Here is a 20,205-nt window from a genome sequence, read left to right on the forward strand (position 1 = left end):
CTTTTGGAGGTTGTGAGGATAAAGCTGAGACAAGAATGGACAGAGAGAGACACCCAACATTTTAACTTTTAGAAACTAATAGTCAAAAACATTTTATTTGTTTCAGAATTATATTTCAACATGGTAAAGTATAAACTTCCCACAGCCAGAGATATCATCTCCCCTTCTCAGTTATGTACAGAGATATCAGTGCCCTATCTTGCATTAAATACAAGCATATCTACCCTATACACTTTTGCAGCTATAATGGAAAAACAATCCAAAAAAAGAATCAACACACTCGAAGAAAACTTGTAAGTAGGTACATGAAATGGTCATAAAAAAAATTTGGAAGAGAGGCAAGGATTAATTAGCTTTCTGTAGACATAATTTCAAGTTCAGCCCACCAAAGGGGAGATAATTTTGGTGTTGCACCATGAGGATCCATAGCTGTAATCTCTTTCAACCTTGATGTGATTTCTGTCATTGTCAGTCTCTGTTTTGGATCAGGAAGGACACAGTCTTTTATTACTTCAATTAGTTTCTCAAGCTCTTCTTCTTGGAAAGACTTCAAGGTTGGATCCACCATTTCACTCAAGGGGTGCTCCCCCTTCAGATAATCTGTTGCCCAGTTAGCAAGGGAGAAATTGTTCTCAGAATAAGGAATCCTTCCTGTTATCATTTCAAACAAAATCACTCCAAAGCTGTAGATGTTGCTTTCCATATCTGCTGGTGATGTTTCCAACTTGTTCATGGTAGGTGATGCCATCTTTGCTGCAGTTACTTCATTCCAAAACCTAAAATCTGATATTTTGGCTGCATAATCTTCTGTCAAGTATACAGAGGATGAATGGAGGTCCTTATGGACTGCAGGAGGAGTCAGTTGGTGCATATAGTCTAGACAGTACGCCATGCCCATAGCTATACGAAGTCTCATTCCCCAGTCCAAGTGTTCAGCTTCTTTCACTGCAAAATACAGAATTAATGCAATATTATCAGAACCATGGAAAAGTAAAGCTTCATTTACTACAAAGTGGGTGTCCCTTGTATTTCTGAACATGTCAAAAATTGTCATTGTAGTAGGCAACCCAATCATACTCAGCTGTTAGGCAAATTTTGCAGTAATGCGGCATGATTTTCAACTATCGTGACAATGGTATACCAGTTCATCTGCTACTCAATATTAACTCTAAAAGAATACATTCATATGCTTCTTGAACAACCACAGTGAGAAAGATAGTAAGCCATAACTATGATTGCAGATACATAAATACAGCAGTGTGACACAAGGGGAATATCCTCTCTATATTTGGATCATAAAAACCAAAGTTTCCACTATAACTTTAGCTTGAGAACTGGGAAAGTTTTAATGAGCATGACTGGTAATTCTTTTTCAGATAATTTGAGATGGTCTATGACAGTGCAATGAATTTTGGCAAAGTTAAACATGTTATACAGACAGAACATAAAATTATGTTCTTCATAACTATGGTGCTCACCATGTAGATGTTCAAACAATGTTCCATTTGGTGCATACTCGAAAACCATCATCCTTGTGAACGGTTTGTCATCTTCACAAAATCCTATAAGGTTCACAAAATTCTTGTGGTTCACTTTTGACAATGTTTCTATCTGGAAAATAAAAATTATAGAACATAAGTGACATTTACAAACCGTGAGACTGAACACATAAAGACAAATCAGAATTGGTTCTGTTATGTACCTTCTTTCTGAACTGTTCTTCCAAATTTTTTGACCAGTCTGCACGAGATATCACTGCACTAGATGTTACAGCTATTTCAACCCCACTGGATAGAGTTCCCTTGTATACTGTGCCACCCAAGAAAAAGCCAATTATATTACTGAAATCTTCACAGGCTGCTACAAGTTCTGATCGGTTGAGCTTTGGTACACCTGGAATGGGAACCCTCAAAATGAGTACTTAGATATGGTCATGACACTGAAGCAGATTATAATCTAGATTAGGGACAATTTATGACCTGTAAGGTCACAATTAGGTAGATGAAACAGGAAGCAATTATCCATGTCCGAAAGAACAACTACCTGTTACAAATGCTTTCTGCAGCTGCCCACTTAAACCTGTTGCCCATGGCTTCACAGTAACAACTTCACTACTTCGGAAGAAGACAATGGCAATGACTGTAACTAAAATGAATAAAGCACCACCAATGACTCCTGTCCAAATAAGAAGTACACGATGGTTTGGCTTCGATCTATCTTTAACCAACTGACTATGAGACTCTGTTGGTCCAGGAATAACAAGTGGTGGATTTGCTGGAGCAGAAGAGCTTTTAGTTGGTTTAATCAAAGGTGAAGGTGAAGGAGTCAGGAAGATACTGGGGGGAGAAGCTACTGGGGAAGATCTTGATGATTCAATAGGAGATGGTGAAGGTGAATCTGATAATGGTGACAACGAGAGTGGTGAATCAGAGGGTGAGGGTGAAGATGATGGTGAGGAAGAGGGAGAAAGTGAAGGGGATGTCGATGGTGATAAATGACCCTTTTCGTTATTTCTTTTGGCTCTGGATGAGTTTGGCTTATTCAATACCTGCAGAAACCTACGGTAGGCTACATCTCGAAGTCTGGCTGTTTTCCTAACATATGAAAGATCACATGAATGATTAGAGGAGGCAAATATATGCAACAGGACTAAAAATAACTAAAACAAAGCAAATATATACAACAGGACTAAAAGAAAAACTAAAACAAAATAACTTTCTGGAGAAAACTTGTGAAATGCCAAAAGGTACAGAATCTCCCTAATCTAACTTTTGGAACCAAGTCACTATCATTGCAAGTGTCAGTAAAACAGAAACAGTTTTCAGTTGTTACAAGAAAATAGTACTTGTTTGGAAGATTAAATTTTATTTCTCCCATTTTGGCCCATAATTTATTACCTGATGCCTCTAATAAAAATACTAACATGAATGTTTTAAAGTGCACAGCAGGAACCTCCAACTTCTATCTCTCTTTTCCAAAGCTCTCTCATCTTTTAATCCGATTCTAATTAAAATTCCAGTTGCCAAAGTTTCAAATAGGCAGTAATTATAATTCTTCCCACATAAGTTTTTCCAAAGTTGATTTCAATGTTGCTTCAATTACGTTGGTTTTTTCTTTCTTTTTTGAAATTAGCAATGTTTAAACGCAACATGGTAACACCAATTCGACACAAATCATCCTTTAACCCTTGAATCATTGCCTCCTCACTTTTTCCAAGTTATATTTTTAAGGAATAAGAAAATGTTCATGCTCATTTCGCATGTTTACCGAATGATTGATCTGCTTTTCCAAGAGGAAGTCAAAGTAACATCTCTCTGCTTGGCCTTGTCTACTTGAAATTCAGAATGTTTCTTAAGCTCATAGAATTCAGGAGATGAAGTATCAAGGAACCTGTTGTTGTCGAGTAAACTGCAAGAAGAATCACTAGATTTGCTTAGAAACTTGTAAAAAAAATATAAACTATTGTGAAAAGTTTGAAAGAATGAAATTACAGGGTAGTCAAGAACAGATTATTGCTGAGATCAGAGGGAAATGATCCACTGAAGTTATTGTATCCCAAGTCCAAAACCTCTAGCTCCTTCAATTCTCCCATCTCTTTTGGAATGTTTCCAGAAAAAGAATTGTTGCGTAAAATGCTAGAACAAAGAAGCACCAGATTCAACCAAAGCAAAGAAATAAAGTGAATTTCTTTTCTTTCTTCCTTTTTTTTTTTTCCCCCAATTCATGAAAGAATGGAGCTAATAATAAGATAATAGTAATATAGAGGAAGGGTTGTTGTGGTCAAATAAAGCTTACATAGATTTTATATAAACCAGCTTTCCAATTTCTGGTGCCAACGTTCCTCCAAGACAAAGATCCTTCAAATTTCTGCAAGATGGTCAAAAAATCTAACTTCAGGATTGCAAAATAAAGTTCTCCAACAATAATAGTGACAAATAAAAAAACTAACTTCAATGAACCATAAAAAACAATAGTTACTGTTCTCCAATATAAACATTTATTAGAATTTCCCTTGCATAAAGCATAATTAAGCATTCCTTTAATTATTTTGCAAAAGATGTTAGGTTGACAAATAACTGCAGTTTGGAACATTCTCCATATGCAAGAGCAAATTGGTGTTTTCGAAATTACACTGCGGTAAAAATCAATTTCATATAAAATAGGACAAATTATGAGATACTATTGAGAAGGAAAGCAAGATTTACAACAAATTAATAATACATTGACAATAGACAATCACTAATTTCAATCTTTTTACAGAAAAATGCAGTACTAATTTCATCTCGCAAACACTAACAAATTAATTACATATAAATGTTAAACATACAGTGACAAACACATTAAGGCATTGTTTGGTTAGAGTTTTGGAAACATTTTTCTTCTGCAGAACAATTATACGAGACACCAAATAAAATAAATAAATGAAAAACTAAAGATTAATAACATACAGGACCACCACTTTTCCATCAGAGCATTCAACGCCGAACCACGAACACGGATCAATGTCGTCCTCGCCATCGTTATTCCAGTTCAATAAAACCCCATATGGGTCCTGAACCACCCTCTCCCGGAAGCTCAACAAAGCTAAACCTGCATCCAAACAAAGCCATATCACAACACCCTTTTACGGCCATTTTCATTTCCCATTCAAAAAAAAAAAAAAAAAAAAAGCCACTTTGAACAACAATAACAACAACTATACGGACATGCAGAGCTCGTACGGACCTTCATCGTTGAGAGACAAACATAAACTCAGGTTATGGTGAAACCACAACAGCCATACGATCACCACCCCCATCACCATTCTGTGTTGCAGCCGATCAAATCTCCACCGTTCATCCATTTCCACACCCAAAAAAATAAATAAAATCAATATTTCTGGAGTACTACACTATACATATACAAGCAGCTGGAGATAGAGAGAGTTTTGGAGTCTGAAACCAAAAATTTAGACACGAACCGAAGAAAGAAAGCGCGTGGAATGAAATCGGTGAATCGGTGTTTTTATATCCCACATGCTTTAAATCATTATGAAAACCCCAAAAAACTTACCGATTCAAACCACCGAAATATTGGGTGGTGGCGGTCAAAGTTAAAGTGTCAAGCACAGGCTACGACCCGGTTTTGATAAAATGGGTTATTGGGTTGGCGGCAAATCCAGTAAATAGTAATGCTCATGGATTTGCTTCTTGTCTTGTAGGATTTGCTTCTTGTCTTGTAGCGACCAGCTTACTAAACCCATTTTCCATATATATATATATATATATATATTTATAGCACCGTCCTATCAAAGCCACGTGCTTCGCGCGTGCTTTTCCTTTTTTCTTTTTCTTTTCTTTTTTAAGAAAAATTATGTTACCGTATTATTCTTCTTTGTATTTTTTTGAACCCATTTTGACGTACTTAAAAAAAAAAAACCAAACACATATACTGAAATTTGATGGCTTTGACGATATCTGATCTCTCTCATGAGAGTTGGCATGTGCCATTTGATGAACGTTTTCAGTTTGATTAGTTTGATAATATATATGTATATATATATATATATATATTTGACAATGATTGATGAAAATAATATATAATTCAATATTTTTCTGCGGGAAAATAATTCAAGTATTTGGGGAATATGTAGTATTTTTTTTTTTTTGGGTGCCTAATGTTCTTTACACATGTTTAAGCCACTTCCATTGACCATTTTATACAGAGATCATACACATGGCCACATGTGGTCCAAATAATTTCCTTATATATATATATATATATATACATACAAAAATAGAAAGAAAAAATAAATTCATAGACATTCATCTCAAAAGAATTTAATATGGTTTTGGTATGCATTTAAAACTTGCGTTTTTCTTGTTTTCAAAAGCAAGCAAATGAAACATATACTGACTAAAAACAGATGACCGGACCACCATTTTTGTTCTCAAATGTATAGGTGACACAATTTTTTAAAATTTTTAAAAACTAAAAATTGTTCTCAAATTTGATTATTAACGATGATAGTATATTCTCTATCGTTTAAACTTTCAGAAATACATAATAATTTATCATGGTATTTGAACAGTAAATTTTGAGTTCATACATAGCAGCTTGATCGGTTGCATGTACAGTTGTAAGCCTCGTATATATATAATAAATTGTATGTTAGTTGGCTATATACAATTCATCCATTTACTACCATTTTATAAATCTTATAAAAACTGTTTCAAAATGATCATATATCAAATCTTATTTTCTTATAAATGTAAAAAATTGAACAGGCACACATTCCAATGGCCCAACAAAAAAGAACTCATAATTTACCAAAAAACAAAAAAGAACCCATAGCTAAAATTAGTAGAGTTAATTAAAAAAAAGGAATAATAGAGTTACGGCCTGCACAAGGCAACCCCATTAACAAAATAGTGGATTGTGGCTCATCATTGTTGTATTATTTTATATGATCAAATACAATGATTCATACCAATTTGTCAAGTTCAGGAAGGTGGGCTCTCAATCATCTTCTTCGTCATCATGACAATAATATCCCAGACCCACTTATGTGTATGCCATGTGTACCAACAGTAGTACTCTGTTTAATTTTTTTTTTTTTTTTTTAATTATTGAGTGAAGCTGCAGACTTAATTAAAATAGTATCTGAGTACGTCATGCAGTGTGACATTGATAATTAATGGGGTTGGTTTCGCACACAAAAAGAGTCATGGCGTGGAAGTTAAGTTGTGAGATTTGGACACATATAATTTTTTTCTGAAAAACTATTTTGTTTATAATATATGGTACGATAATATAAAATGTCATATGGGATGTTTTATTAATTGGAAAGATAATTTTAATTTTATATTGGTTATCTTGAATATTTAATAAATCAATAACTTTTTATTTTAAATTGCATAATCTTTTATATATATATATATATATAATTTTGATATAGTAGAAAAAAAAATTATAAAATATATACAAAAAGTAACCATATACAGTTTAAAAAATTATATAGATCTGATAAATTTATATATTGTATTTCATAATCTTTTTTATAAAGCTCTTATCATATTATATATATATATATATATATATATATATATATATATATATATATAGAGGGGTGTAATATGTAGTTATGATAAAGAAGATGGAGATAAAGAAATATAATCTTCTATGAATATGATTATAGTAGGGTAGAGTATGGTGGTGCATATCTTTTTAAGGTTTTACTTCCAAAACAAAGATTGTGCTGGGGACTATAAAGCTTTTTGTTAGTTGTTCTTTCGCTTAATGATGGGGACCTTGATGAAGCATGTTTTTCTTATTGGGGATAACCTTAAATTGTAGTCTTCAAAAAAAAAAAAGGTGAAGAAGAAGGAAAAAAGCCTTAAATTGCTGACTTGTCTTTTTCTCTCTGGAACAGCAACAAAATTTAAGAAATGGTTATATGTTAACATTAGTGATGAAATACCAATAATTAGATAGTTGATTATTTGATAGATTCCACATCAAAAAATAAAAAATAAAAAAAAACACACACACACACACACACACAAACCACCCTGCAATTATGTTTATCAGATTCGTCAATTTGTATATTTTTTTTTATGCTGTAATTAGTGCAGAATGGAAAGTTTAATTTGGAATTTAGCAAAAGCTCTTCAAAGTAAATATGAGTATGACATAAGAAATGCCCAAAAGCGGCTCAATGGTCGGACCTATTGATCAGATCAATACAGAGCGAGGGGCTAAGTCTGATATGGACCACATTTATAATAATTTTTAGAATTGCTCATGCAACTTTTTCTAGGTGTTGTTTCTTAATGGAATCGGACTCGTGACCTGAAGTGGGCCTTGGTTGGTCTCTAATTTTTTTGTTTTTTTTTTTTTTTCTTAACCAAAAAAAAGCTAAAAATAGACAACTTAACCTACTGGATTGAATGGAAAATGTTGTACGACCTATTTCATTAGCGACATCGAAGCGGCAATGTTAGTTTTGTGGGCTTATAAGGTTAAATACATATTTTACCACCTTCAACCTTCACATGTTTTGCTCCACCTCCAAAATTACAAAAACTTGAAATGTTCTTGGTCTCCAAAATTACAAACACTTGAAATATCATGTTCTTGGTCATATTAGTCCAATTATACGATTTTGTTAAATTAATTTGGTAAAATTATAGATAAGCACCGGTTATAAATGAAATAAAAGTTAAAACAGTATTTATATAAGTTGTATGTGGTTAATTTCATCAAATTTTTCTGTTGAAAATATATAATTGAACTAAAATGACAAAAAAAAAAAAATGATAGCTTAGAGGCAATATAAGGCTTTTGGTAGTTGGGATAAAATGTGTAATGGTAATTCAACCCTAACCCTAACTTGCAGGTCTGTAGGCAGATGCTGGGTTGACCCAGAAATTGGGTCATGTTAGTTTTGTGGGCCCAGTGGACGCGGTCATTGTACTCTTGGCTACTTTTTTTTTTTTTGGGAATGGCAGCCAATCTGTCTCAATTATTGTCCTTTGTTTTTTTTAATTGCAGACTATGCATGCTGACATGCACATGCACATGCTTGTTACGTTTTTTCAGAAGTGCATAGAGAGATGGCCATGGTTCTCATTTTCTTTTTGGTTCCGCATATAGTACATGTTTTCTGGTGGGTCTATTTTGGTATCTCATCCCTATCAACTCTAATTGGTGATCCATTAGGCTTATGATCAGCCTAGGCCCAATACCAAGCCCACGTGACCAACAAAATAAAGAGACGAAATAAAAGATTAACACACCTTCTAGCCTCAAAACTGCTTCTAATTAAAAATGACAAAAATCCTTGTTTAACTTAATCCACTGGAACTCCTCATAATAGGGGTGAGGGTTCCATTCTTGATTAAAGCGAGGAATAGGATGGGGAACAGGACAAGGTTGTCAGGGACGAGGATTGTAGTCCCCATCCAGTATAAATATAATTATATTTAAATATATTTTATTATAGTTTAAATATATTTTTATACTTTATTATAAAATCATGTTTTATAAATATTATATTTATATAATATATTCATATATATTGTATTTGTATAATATGTATTTTTATGTTAAAAATAAAAAATATATTTTAAAATTGATTTATTTATTTATTTATTTTTTTAATTTTTATGGGCTAATGGGAAATCCCCACCCCACACTGGCTCAAAATAAATGGGGAACGAGATGAAGCAGGGAAAAATAAATAGACAAGGAGCAATGAAGGCCACTCTGACCCGTTTTGCTCCGTTGTCATTCTACTTTCAACTTTTGAAAAATTATATCAAATGAAATCTAAGACTTAGGAACAATTATTTATTTCAAATGGTGATTCTAGTTCTATACCAATATCTCATTACATAGCTCATTTCATAAATTTTTCTTATTTAGTACACTATATAATCATTTAACCCAAAAAAAAAAAAAAAAAGTATAACATGTAATTAATCATATCACGTTTGACACATTGTGACTGAAAAATTGAACAATCTAATTAATATGTTCGAACAACAAAAGTCAAACATAAACACTAATAGAATGTTTGAATTTAGAAGCTCAATGGTCATACCTTCTCAAATTCTTAGTAACTATGGAAGAGTCCACGACTAAGGAATGCAGCAAATACACCAATATTTACCTTTCCAACATTTTTATTACTTAAATAAAATAAAATTAAAATTTTTAAAAAAAAAAAAAAAAAAAAAAACAGAAGAAGAAAAATTATACTTTACATCTTTGCATTTTGAGTTGAGTGTCGATTATTTATGTTAATAAAAAGGAGATGAAAATTACTACTTTTGGTATTCATACAAAGAGCATTTCCATATCGCTTGGATATAAAATGGTAATGGTTCAAATGTAAAAATATTTACTTTTTTAATAATAGATTTTTTTCAGAGCAGTTGATTTTAAAGTTCAAAAGGACTCTAGGATTAGCAGTGCTTCAATGGGAGCAATCCAAAGAATAGGTGACTCTCTAAGAAATCTGAACAAAAATCTTATATCGTATGAAGTGCCGGTAGATAAATTAAGGAAAATAGCAGTGGAATAAAAGAGTAATACGCCAATTGATGTAATATTACAGATTCTATAAGAGCTTGTACCTAGCCAAAAATGTGCCAGCAAAAATGATGGATCCCAAAACAGGTAGATTGCAAAATCTATGAGCTCTAAAGGATGTGAGGCAATAAGGGGTAAGGTAAATGAGTAGTTAGGAGATGAATTATTGTAAGACCTGTGAGCCATGAAGGATGCAAAGTAAGAATGAGCAAAATCAGTGAGCATTCTCACATTGTCCGAGTGTGAAACAGTAATATTCAAATATAAAAATAGTTACTCTTCTAACAAAATATGTCTTTTTAGAGTAGTTAGTTTTAGGGTTTAAAGAACTATCAGGTAAAACGTGCTTTAGCATAAGCAATCCTATAAGTCTAAACAAAAACCTTGTATCATCTTAAGCTAGTGGATAAATTAGAGACAGATCTATGAGTTCTTAAAGATGCAAAGTAAAAAAGGACAAGATCAATTCGTATTTCTATACCACCCGAGTGTGAAAAATTAATGTCACTATTTTAACAACAGAAGCCTTTTTCAAAATAGTTAGCTTTTAAAGTTTGAAAGAACTATGGAGTTAAGCATACTCTGGTTGGAGCAATTATAAGATGTGTGATCTTGTAGGAAGTTTAAACAAAAACTCTATACCATTTAGAGTAGAGTAGATAAATTGGAGACAATATTAATAAAATAACAAAGTGGGTTACCAGTAGATGGGGTGTTACAATGGATCTCACCATCTAATACATCTCATATTGGAGAATTTTAACCAATGAGGGATAGGTTTATTATTGGATTGTGCTATTTCATTCAATCACTTTCTTCTTTTTTCTGTTTTTTTTTCTATTGCTTCAGTGCCTACATAATAATCCTTTTTTTCACAAAAATTGCTCATTTTATTTTTCTTTTCACAAATAATAATAATAATAATAATAATAATCAATATTATGATCAAAATTTACTAATATAATATTGTTCATTTTGGAGCATTAAGCTTCTAATTTTGTTCTTACCCAAGAACTACTTGCATGCACAAAAAATATTATACTAGTAAGAAAAGTGCTTACACATATATGTTATTTCACCAATTACTTTTCAAATGATGTGAGACTGCTTACTAATCTTATCAATTTTTTTATTCCATTGACAGAACCTTTCCCGAGATCCCTTTCAGAATCTCTCGAATAGTCTAGCCTAATAAAATTTCACTGAGCAATCTCTAGAGAATATTCAATGAAATTTCACTTAAACTACAGACAAACAACATATGCTATAATAAATGATACCTCAATATAAATATAAAACAACAACAATATATAAATCCACAACTATGATCTACAACTACAATCCATCAGATTATAGGCATAACTGTACATACATAATAGAGTTATTACTGTATCCAATTTTCAAATTAGAGCATTCTAAGAGTATTGTAAAATTTAAAAGTATAACCGATTCAGATAAATCTAGAAATATAAAAATAAATAGGGAAAGAAAGATAAGTGTTACTGCTACCATGGGTATCATAGGATAATAGGTGATGCGCAAAGTAAATTGTCAGCTAATTGTTGGACCTGGAGGAACTAATTTAAAATAAATAAAACATGAGATAAAAATATCATTGATGGCATAGTATAATAGAAAAATAATATTTTATTATAAATCTTTCTCTCAATCTCTCGTTCCACCTTTTTAAAAGGTTTCCTGTTTAAAATCATTTCACAAAACTTAAACTTGTACCCTAAATCAATATCACACAACCAATGCTCTAATAATATAAAGTGAATGATTATTAAAATATTATAAACTGGATTAATCATGATATAAATATTGAGTATAAAATAATATAAACATTATTTTACAAAATAATTATAAAAGTGCAGTAAAAATCATAAATATATATAAAAAAAAAAAAACAATAATATAACAAGAAACATAAACAATGTATCATACAATATACCCAGCATTGTCAAGTTGTGCATGGTGTCCTAGAACACCACCGGACAGTAAAAGAAATGAAACTTGTTGGATAAAAGAAATGAAACTTATGGGATAAATCCATCTCACGACCCTTAGCATCTTAAAAGCGTCATGGCAATATAAACTTGTGAGATGAACCACAACTTCATGACCTTTAGTATACGAAAGACAACATAACAATAATGAACCTATGGGATGAATCCAACCTCACGACCCTTAGCGTACTACAGGTATCGTGGCAAACATGCACACTATAATATAATACTGATCCAAAACACAGGTACAATATGGTAGACCAATTAAAAATAAACAATACAATATCCATAAAACAATCTTTATAAGATCATACATTTGCAAATAATATTGTATCATAAAACATAATTTAATATTCAAATACAACTATTTGATTAAATATCTCAAAAATTTCAAATCATTATTTCATGTCAAAACTATAATATTACAGTAAATTATTTATCATCATAAATAATTTTTTAAGCACATAAAATTATAAAACACTTAAATATGCTTAAAAAATATAATTTCCAATATTTTTCTCAAAATTAATTAATTTTTAAAATGATTAAAACCTCAACTTAAATATCAAGATATTTAAATACCATGATCCACAAGTCCATTATAAACTCAATAGAATTGGAAACCATTTAAAATCTTGTCAAAAATCACATAAAATAATAACATATATATGTAAAAGTAGATATTTATATATGCATAAAATAAACATTTAAATCAAACGATATATATATATATATATATATAATAACCAAACCTTATATTGTACAAGCATATCTAAAACTATTTAAAAATATAACAACTTATAGATACCGTTGATGCTCACTCCTGTTTTTTGGCATGGTCACCTCCAGATTCAATACATGTGCTTATACTATAATAAAATATTTTTCAAGCTCCAGCAACTAAACCAAAAATATTAATGTGTACCAAATATATTAAAATAATTTATACAACTATAAAATTACATAAAGTGGATATCAAACAGTCCAATTATACTATAAACCTTTAGGATTCGACATTCAAAATTGAGATTTTTCACCCAAAGGCCAATTTTATGAAATTAAACCTTCCAATGGGTTCTGTTAATATCTAACTACATAAATATAACTTCAATTTTGTCCAATTTGATTAATTTTCATCCAAACACAATCCAATTTTAGTCGGTATTAACTAATTGACCCAAAAATGAAAAATTTTTACAAAATGATGTCCAAAATTTACAAAGTTTATATCAATAGAAAGCCCAAAAGATAAGGAATACATGATATGTTCACCTCGGTCCAAAAGTGTAACCGGTGGTAGAAAAAATTATCATAAAACTTGACCAAAACTCTCATTGATAGATCTCTCAAACCATGAGGAATTTTGATGAATGGAGCATGAAAATGGATTCTGAGAGTCCAAAAAAGGGGGGAAAGGAATATTGGTCAGGCTGAAATGGCCGAAAAATGGTCAACTGGTCAGAAAATGCCAAACAGCCACCACGGGCTTGGTTGCTTGTTTGCTACGAGGTGGGTAATGTGTGTGGCTGGTGTATGTAGATAGATGATGGCCAAAATTTGAGAAAACGACGATGAACCAATTGCGTGTTAAACAGGTTCAGGCAGACCCAGTTTGGACCCGTGGATTTGGAAAGAGATTTGTTGAGTTTGGAAGATAAAATAGATATTTTAAGATTTGTTCCCTGTTAGGCACACCTTTTTTTAACATTTATTTAGAGTTTAGGATTACTAACAGACAAAAATTTATAATTAATTTGAGTATTGATATAAAACTGATGTTAAAGAGTTTGCAGAACCATAACTTTTTATTCGTAATTCAAAATTTAGCATTCTAACAATCTATAAACTCGTATCAACGTGCTCGACGCAATGGTACTGATCAAACTAAAATTTGATCCTATAAAAAGTCAAATATGGGATCCACAAACTATCTAGTTGGTCAAAATCAATCAAAATTTTAAAATTTCAGGTATTTTTTAGGATGGGATGTTACATCCATCTTTGAGGACTCATAATTCTTACAACCAAAATTCTATTTATTCCACAAAAAAGGAAAAAAGTATTATCTTTACCGGACTTTGTTTGTGAATATTCTATTTAGTTTAATTAATTATATCATGCTATGATTGTATCTCTCCAAAATAAAAATTGAAAACAATTTACACTATTTTATAATGTGTGCCCCTTGAAAATTTTTTGAAATCCACTACGATATATATTATATGAACCCAAAGAAGAGTTAGTTACAGCAATAATTAGATATTCAAATTTGATTATTCACAAAATTTGGAAATTACTAAAATGAACATGGCATATATAAGTTTTTTTTTTTTAAAATACAATAATTTATATGTAATTATGTTATGATATTTTTATACTAAAATTAAATATTATATAATAAATTATCAATAATTTTTGTACTTTTTATTAGAATTTTTATTTTGAGTTGTTATTATAATATTTTAATTTGAATATGATTACTTGATAGAATAAAAGATAAATATAATATTATATTATATTAATTAATTAAGGATATTTTAAGCATTTAAATTTATTTATTTTGATTATAAAAAAATTGAATTTTTAAAATCATACTAGAATCTGATTCTAAAAGTTACTATATAGCTATCAAACTTCACAAATAATCAACCTTGTTATATTTTTATCAAACATCTAAGTGCTTAAAATATTTTTGACAATAATTCTAAAACTCTTAAAATTATTACCAAACTAAGCCTAAATAGGGGTGATGTAGAATGAGCTAGACAACAAGCAGATTGCACGGGTGCGTGATGACTAGATTTTTTATTTTTATTTTTTTGCAATTTATATAACATATAAATATATATCGAGTTGACAAAATATATTTGGTATATGATTTGAATTTTAAGAAAAAGGAATGTTTGAGTTGGTCCCTATGGTTGAGAGGAGAATTTCTTTGAAAATTTTGAATTCAAAATTGGTGTTGAAGTTATAGAGTTAGGAAGACACCGCCAAAAGGGAAGTAAGGAAGAGGGAATAATATGGAATGGAATGGAAGAAAGTCTTATACGGTTGGCAATTTCATGCCACATCATATCTAATGTGGTGCTTAGATGTCAAAGTATGTCCTTTATATAAAATAAAATAAAAATAATACACAAAAGGACTTATTTGACACTTTATCAGAGTACAGGGATTTAATTGCCAAAATATAAAATGTACGGACTAAATTGACACTACCCCAAAGGTATAGGTTTTCTTTTTTTGGTCTCTCTCTCTCTCTTCTTTTTTTTTTCAAATTATATGTAGTTTGTTTAGTTTAATAATTTGGTTATTAGACTTTCTATAAATTATAAATGTAAGGGAAAAAAAAATCGATTACAACCCCTCAAGCTTGTCATAATTCAAATTTAGTTTCCAATTTTTAGACATGTAATCATTGCCGTTTATGCATCATTTAATGCATGTCACCCTCTCTCCTATGTGCCAACTCAAATTACTTTTATAACACACCTTATAGTTGACAAAAGCCGATATTCAATCGTCGCATTTTCCATGGAGATCTAAGTAGATCTGCCATCCTTTTCCTCCCAGGGACGCTTCGATCTCCTTATCTATTTGTCTGGTGTCTTTTCTGAATGTGCTTTCCCTCTTCATAGTTGATACAGATCCAGTTTCAAATGGATCAGAAACAGACTCTCGTCATCCTTTTAGACGAATCGCTCAAATCCCTTTCACTCATTTCCAATCCAAACTCAGAAGAACAGGTGAACAATAGAGTCTTGGTGGGGAAAGCCCTAACCACCAGAAACTTCCGCAGGTTCACAATCAATGAAATTGCTTTAAAAACTTGGAATTTGAAGGGTAAGGTTCGCATCGAAAAACTTGAGGAAAATGTCTTCAAATTTTCCTTCGAATCTTCAGAAGACAAAGAGAGGATTTTCAAGAATCGACCATGGTCCTTCAATGGTGCTCATTTTGTCCTTAAAGAATGGCCAGGGTCCTTAACTCTTTTTGAGATTTCCTTTCGACTCTCCACCTTCACAGTCCAAATACATGGCATCCCTCCCATGTACCTCCATGAGGATACCACACTTTTGATTGGTGAACGGCTGGGCAATGTTTCGAAGGAGTCAGTTAACAAGAAAAGCATAGTGGCACAAAGATACCTCCGCCTCAGGATTGATATAGACGTGGACAACCCAATCCCAGTAGGTTTCTTTCTGGAAAGACCTGTAGGTGCAGACCCCTGAATTCAATTTAAGTTTGAATAGCTTAGTGATTTTTGCTATAAATGTGGACGACTCTCTCACACCACTGGCAAGTGCTCATTCGGCTCTCCAGCAACAATCACATCGGCGACCGATTCGAAGGCCCTACTCTATGGTCCCTGGCTAAGATCAGAGATGCAGGGAAACATGCGGTTTAACAAACCCCGGTTGGTGTCAATGAACCATGCCAGCTAAGCAACAATTTCAGATCTGTGAATTCAAAAGGTGTTGTGGTTCCCAACAAGCTCAGGCTAAAGAACACTCTACACCAACATTTTTCAGAACTCGAGGAAAATGGAAAGAGCAGCAGCAGCCAGAGCTGAAATAAGCAGAAAGAAGATTATGACAAGGTTAGAGCCTTGTGCCCTGGATTAGAAGCTCTGAGTCTTACTCTGAGAAACCTAGAGCTAAAGAAGGAAAAAGAGTTACAAGCAGCAGTATTCCATAAGATTAAAAAACCTTGTTTTAGTGTTATGGGCCTTAGTGATTGGGCTGCTAATTTTTTACAAGTAATTGCCTTGTGCAAAAGAGAAGATAAAAGAAGTATAGGCCCAATTGTCTCAGACTTTTGAAGCCTTTGGAATGAACCCTTTGTCTTCAAAAAAGGTCTCAGGTGTCAAAATAATTCAGGAAGAAACAGAAGCCTCAGTTAAAGCTTGTAAGCGACCACCTCCCTATTCTCCATCTGGACCCTTAAGAAGCTATTTGAGAATTGCAGAACCCATAAGTGAACGAATTATTGAAGACAGACATATCCAAACAACATCCCCGAAGCAGGAGATATGGGAAGACATTAATGATTCTGCACCTTAGACATACAAGAGAGCGAGCTCTTTGGAGTCTGTCAGGGCAGGAAGGGATGAGTTGGCTCCCATTTATGAAGAGGTTACAATTCAAACTCAGAGTGAGGAAGGCAGGGATGGTCATGCCACACCGAGGACTTGGAAAAAACACCCCAGCCCAGAACGAGGTCGACGCACATGGTCTTGGAAAAGAGAAGCGCGACGAAGGACTAGGCATCCCTAAGAACCAAGCCAATCCAGGATAGGAGCCTCAAGCTCTTCCTCTAAAAGACAATTGGATTTTCAGTAGGCCGAGGAGACGGGCCTAAACAAGCCCCCCCACGGCCATGAAGATACTTTTGTGTAATTGTCGGGGCTTGGATCATCCAGAGGTAATTCAAGTGTCAAAAACCATGTAAGAATTTCCAACCCTTCTTGTGCTTTTCTGTGTGAAGCTAAAGGTGGCAGGAAACTTTTGGAAAAGGTCGGTGGAATTTTAGGTTTCCTTAATGCTGAAATAATTGAGGCTAAAGGCTCTGCTGGGGGTCTCTGCCTCATGTGGTCAGGTGATTCTAATTTAAAGATTGCCTAGAGTAATGAGAGAATTATTTGTGGAGATGTATGTGATGCTGAAGGCAAATCTTTATGGCAATTAGTAGCGTGTCACGGAACACCTTACAACAGAGAAAAGAAAATTTTCTGGAATATGATGAAGGACTGCTTATTAGATTTGAATAGACCTTGGCTCTTATTCGGCCACCTGAATGAGATCATTGATAGCTTTGAAAAGTTTGGGGCCGTAATATCTGGAGAAGAAAACTTCACTTGAAAGATTTTATTCAAGATGTGGCCGAAGTGGACTTAGGCTTCATTGGAGGGCATTATACTTGGGATAATTGACAGAGTGGGCAGGCTTTAATCAAAGAAAGGCTAGATAGAGCCATTGCGAGCAGAGACTGGCGAGATAACAACCCTTTGACAGTAGTGGAACACCTACCCTTCGAAGAATCCGAGCACTATCCCCTTCTAATTCGGCCGGAAGGAAAAGAAAACAACAGAAAAAGGCCTTTCAAATTTTTAAAGGCTTGGATCACTGATAAATCAAGTTCATATGTCGTGGATAAAGTTTGGAACGCAGATTGTGGGTTAGGGATGGATCACAATAAACTTAAGAGAAGCCTATCGGAGACCTCAAAAGCCTTAAGAATTTGGAACAAATAGGTTTTTGGTTTTGCAAACATAAAGATTTAGGAGCTGGAAGCAAACTTGAAGTTAATTCAACAAGAGGATTCCAAAGATGTGGCTAAGGAGTCTTACATTCTGGACCAATTAAGAGTGCATCGTGAAAGGTAGGAATCCATCCTTTGGCAGAAATCGATAGACGTTTGGTTAAAAGAAGGCAATAAGAATTCCAAATTCTTTTATTCCAGCCTGCTTATTCGAAGGAAACAGAACAGTATCAATGCCATTAAGGAGGAGCAGAATTGGATATATGACTTTGAACAAATAGGCATGTACTTCATGAATCAGTTCAAAGAGTTGTACAAATCAGATTTCCCGAGGATCCCAGAAGAGGTTAATTTATTGGGCGAAAATTACATCACTAGGCAAGACAATCTGGATCTCATTAGAATCCCCACAGCTGAGGAAATCAAAGATGCTATTTGGAGCCTCCACACTCTAAAGAGCCCTGGTCCGGAAGGATTTTCGGGTATTTTTTGAGGAGCTACTGGAAAACAATGCAGGACAGGATTGTTAAGTTCACGCAGGAATGCTTCAGCTTCAAAAGAATCCCCTTCTCGCCTAATGAAACCTTCATCGTCTTAATCCCTAAAACAAATCAACCATAGAACTTCAACCATTTCTGACCGATTAGCATGTGCAATTTTGTCTACAAGATCGTGGCAAAAATTCTGGCAACAAGACTCAATTATCTTATGAATAGGATCATCTCACCTAATCAAGGTGCTTTCGTCAAAGGTCGATGGATCGCGGAAAATACTGTCATTGCACATGAAGTAGCCTATAAAATTCGAACTCATAAAGGGAAGAAAGGATTGATGTTAATCAAAATCGACCTGAAGAAGGCCTATGATAGATTAGAATGGAGCTTTATTGACAAGGCCCTTGAGGTGTGGGGATTTTCTCAGGACTTCCGATGGCTGATTCAAAGCTGCATTAGCTTGGTCAGCTTTTCTTTGTTGCTGAATGGAAGCAAATGCGGGTCCTTTAAGCTCAAGAGAGGCCTCCGAGAAGGAGACCCGCTGTCGCCACTGTTGTTCATCTTGAGTTCAAAGTTTCTAACTCGATTACTATCAAGAGAGGAGGATTAAAGAAGGATTCATAGCATTAAGATTGCCTGACTAGATATTGTAGCTGGACCGTTCAGCAGATCAGTTTTGAAAAATTGAATATCCTCTTCTCTAAGGGCACTCCAAGGAAAGTCAGGAAAGTGATCAAAGATACCTTAAGGTTTAAAGATATGGGAAATAACGTAGTCTATCTAGGAAACTCTCTAGTCATGGGAAGGAACAAGTCCAAGGAGTTTTTCAAGTTTAAAGACAAAGTCAGAAGCAGACTGGAAGGTTGGAACAGACATCTTCTTTCCAAAGCGGGCAAAGCTACTCTCATTAAGTCCATCGTTCAAGCCATTCCTACATATACAATGTCTACACACCTCCTCATTTTCGGAATTTGTGAGGATCTAGATAGGCTAGTGCGTAAATTCTGGTGGGAAACCAATCCCAAGGCTCAGGTTACTTGGCTCTGAAAGCATGGAAAGACATATGCAAGCCAAAGGATTTGGGAGGGCTGGGCTTTAGAAGGTTCAGGGACATGAATTTGGCTCTTATCGCTAAACTCCATTGGAAGATAGCTTGTGGAGAAGCTTGTTTATGGACCAGGCTGCTTAGGGCCAAATACCTCTCTAACTCAAATTTCTTTGGATATACCCTGAAGACAGGAACTTCTAATGTTTGGAGAGGGATTGTTAAATCTAGACAGATTCTTCGCAGAGCCTTTTACTTTCGGTTGGGTAATGGTTCCTCTATTGATCCTTGGACAGACCCTTGGCTTCCTGGTCTCCCT

The 20,205-nt window shown here is 33.5% G+C and overlaps 1 protein-coding gene across 4 annotated transcripts; it reads right to left on the minus strand.

Annotated features, from left to right (window-relative positions):
- Nucleotides 1-79: 79 nt before the first annotated feature.
- On the minus strand, nt 80-5,232 carry LOC107411481 (inactive receptor-like serine/threonine-protein kinase At2g40270). 4 transcript variants are annotated; one of them, XM_016019076.4, is made up of 10 exons: nt 5,053-5,232; nt 4,726-4,826; nt 4,449-4,590; nt 3,796-3,867; nt 3,492-3,635; nt 3,268-3,408; nt 2,044-2,594; nt 1,703-1,893; nt 1,479-1,611; nt 80-945 (listed from the first exon to the last, which is right to left on the minus strand). In XM_016019076.4, exons 2-10 carry the CDS (start codon nt 4,802-4,804, stop codon nt 350-352), a joined length of 2,049 nt encoding a protein of 682 aa, XP_015874562.3. In that variant the 5' UTR covers nt 4,805-4,826; nt 5,053-5,232; the 3' UTR covers nt 80-349. The 4 variants fall into 4 exon arrangements, with proteins under 4 accessions (XP_015874562.3, XP_060667872.1, XP_015874563.3 ...); XM_060811889.1 differs by having other exon boundaries at nt 4,961-5,232; XM_016019077.4 differs by having other exon boundaries at nt 4,726-5,232.
- Between the last annotated feature and the right edge of the window lie 14,973 nt (nt 5,233-20,205).

The sequence above is a fragment of the Ziziphus jujuba genome, chromosome 10 (genome assembly GCF_031755915.1).
Source record: "Ziziphus jujuba cultivar Dongzao chromosome 10, ASM3175591v1".
NCBI classification, from domain to species: Eukaryota; Viridiplantae; Streptophyta; class Magnoliopsida; order Rosales; family Rhamnaceae; genus Ziziphus; species Ziziphus jujuba.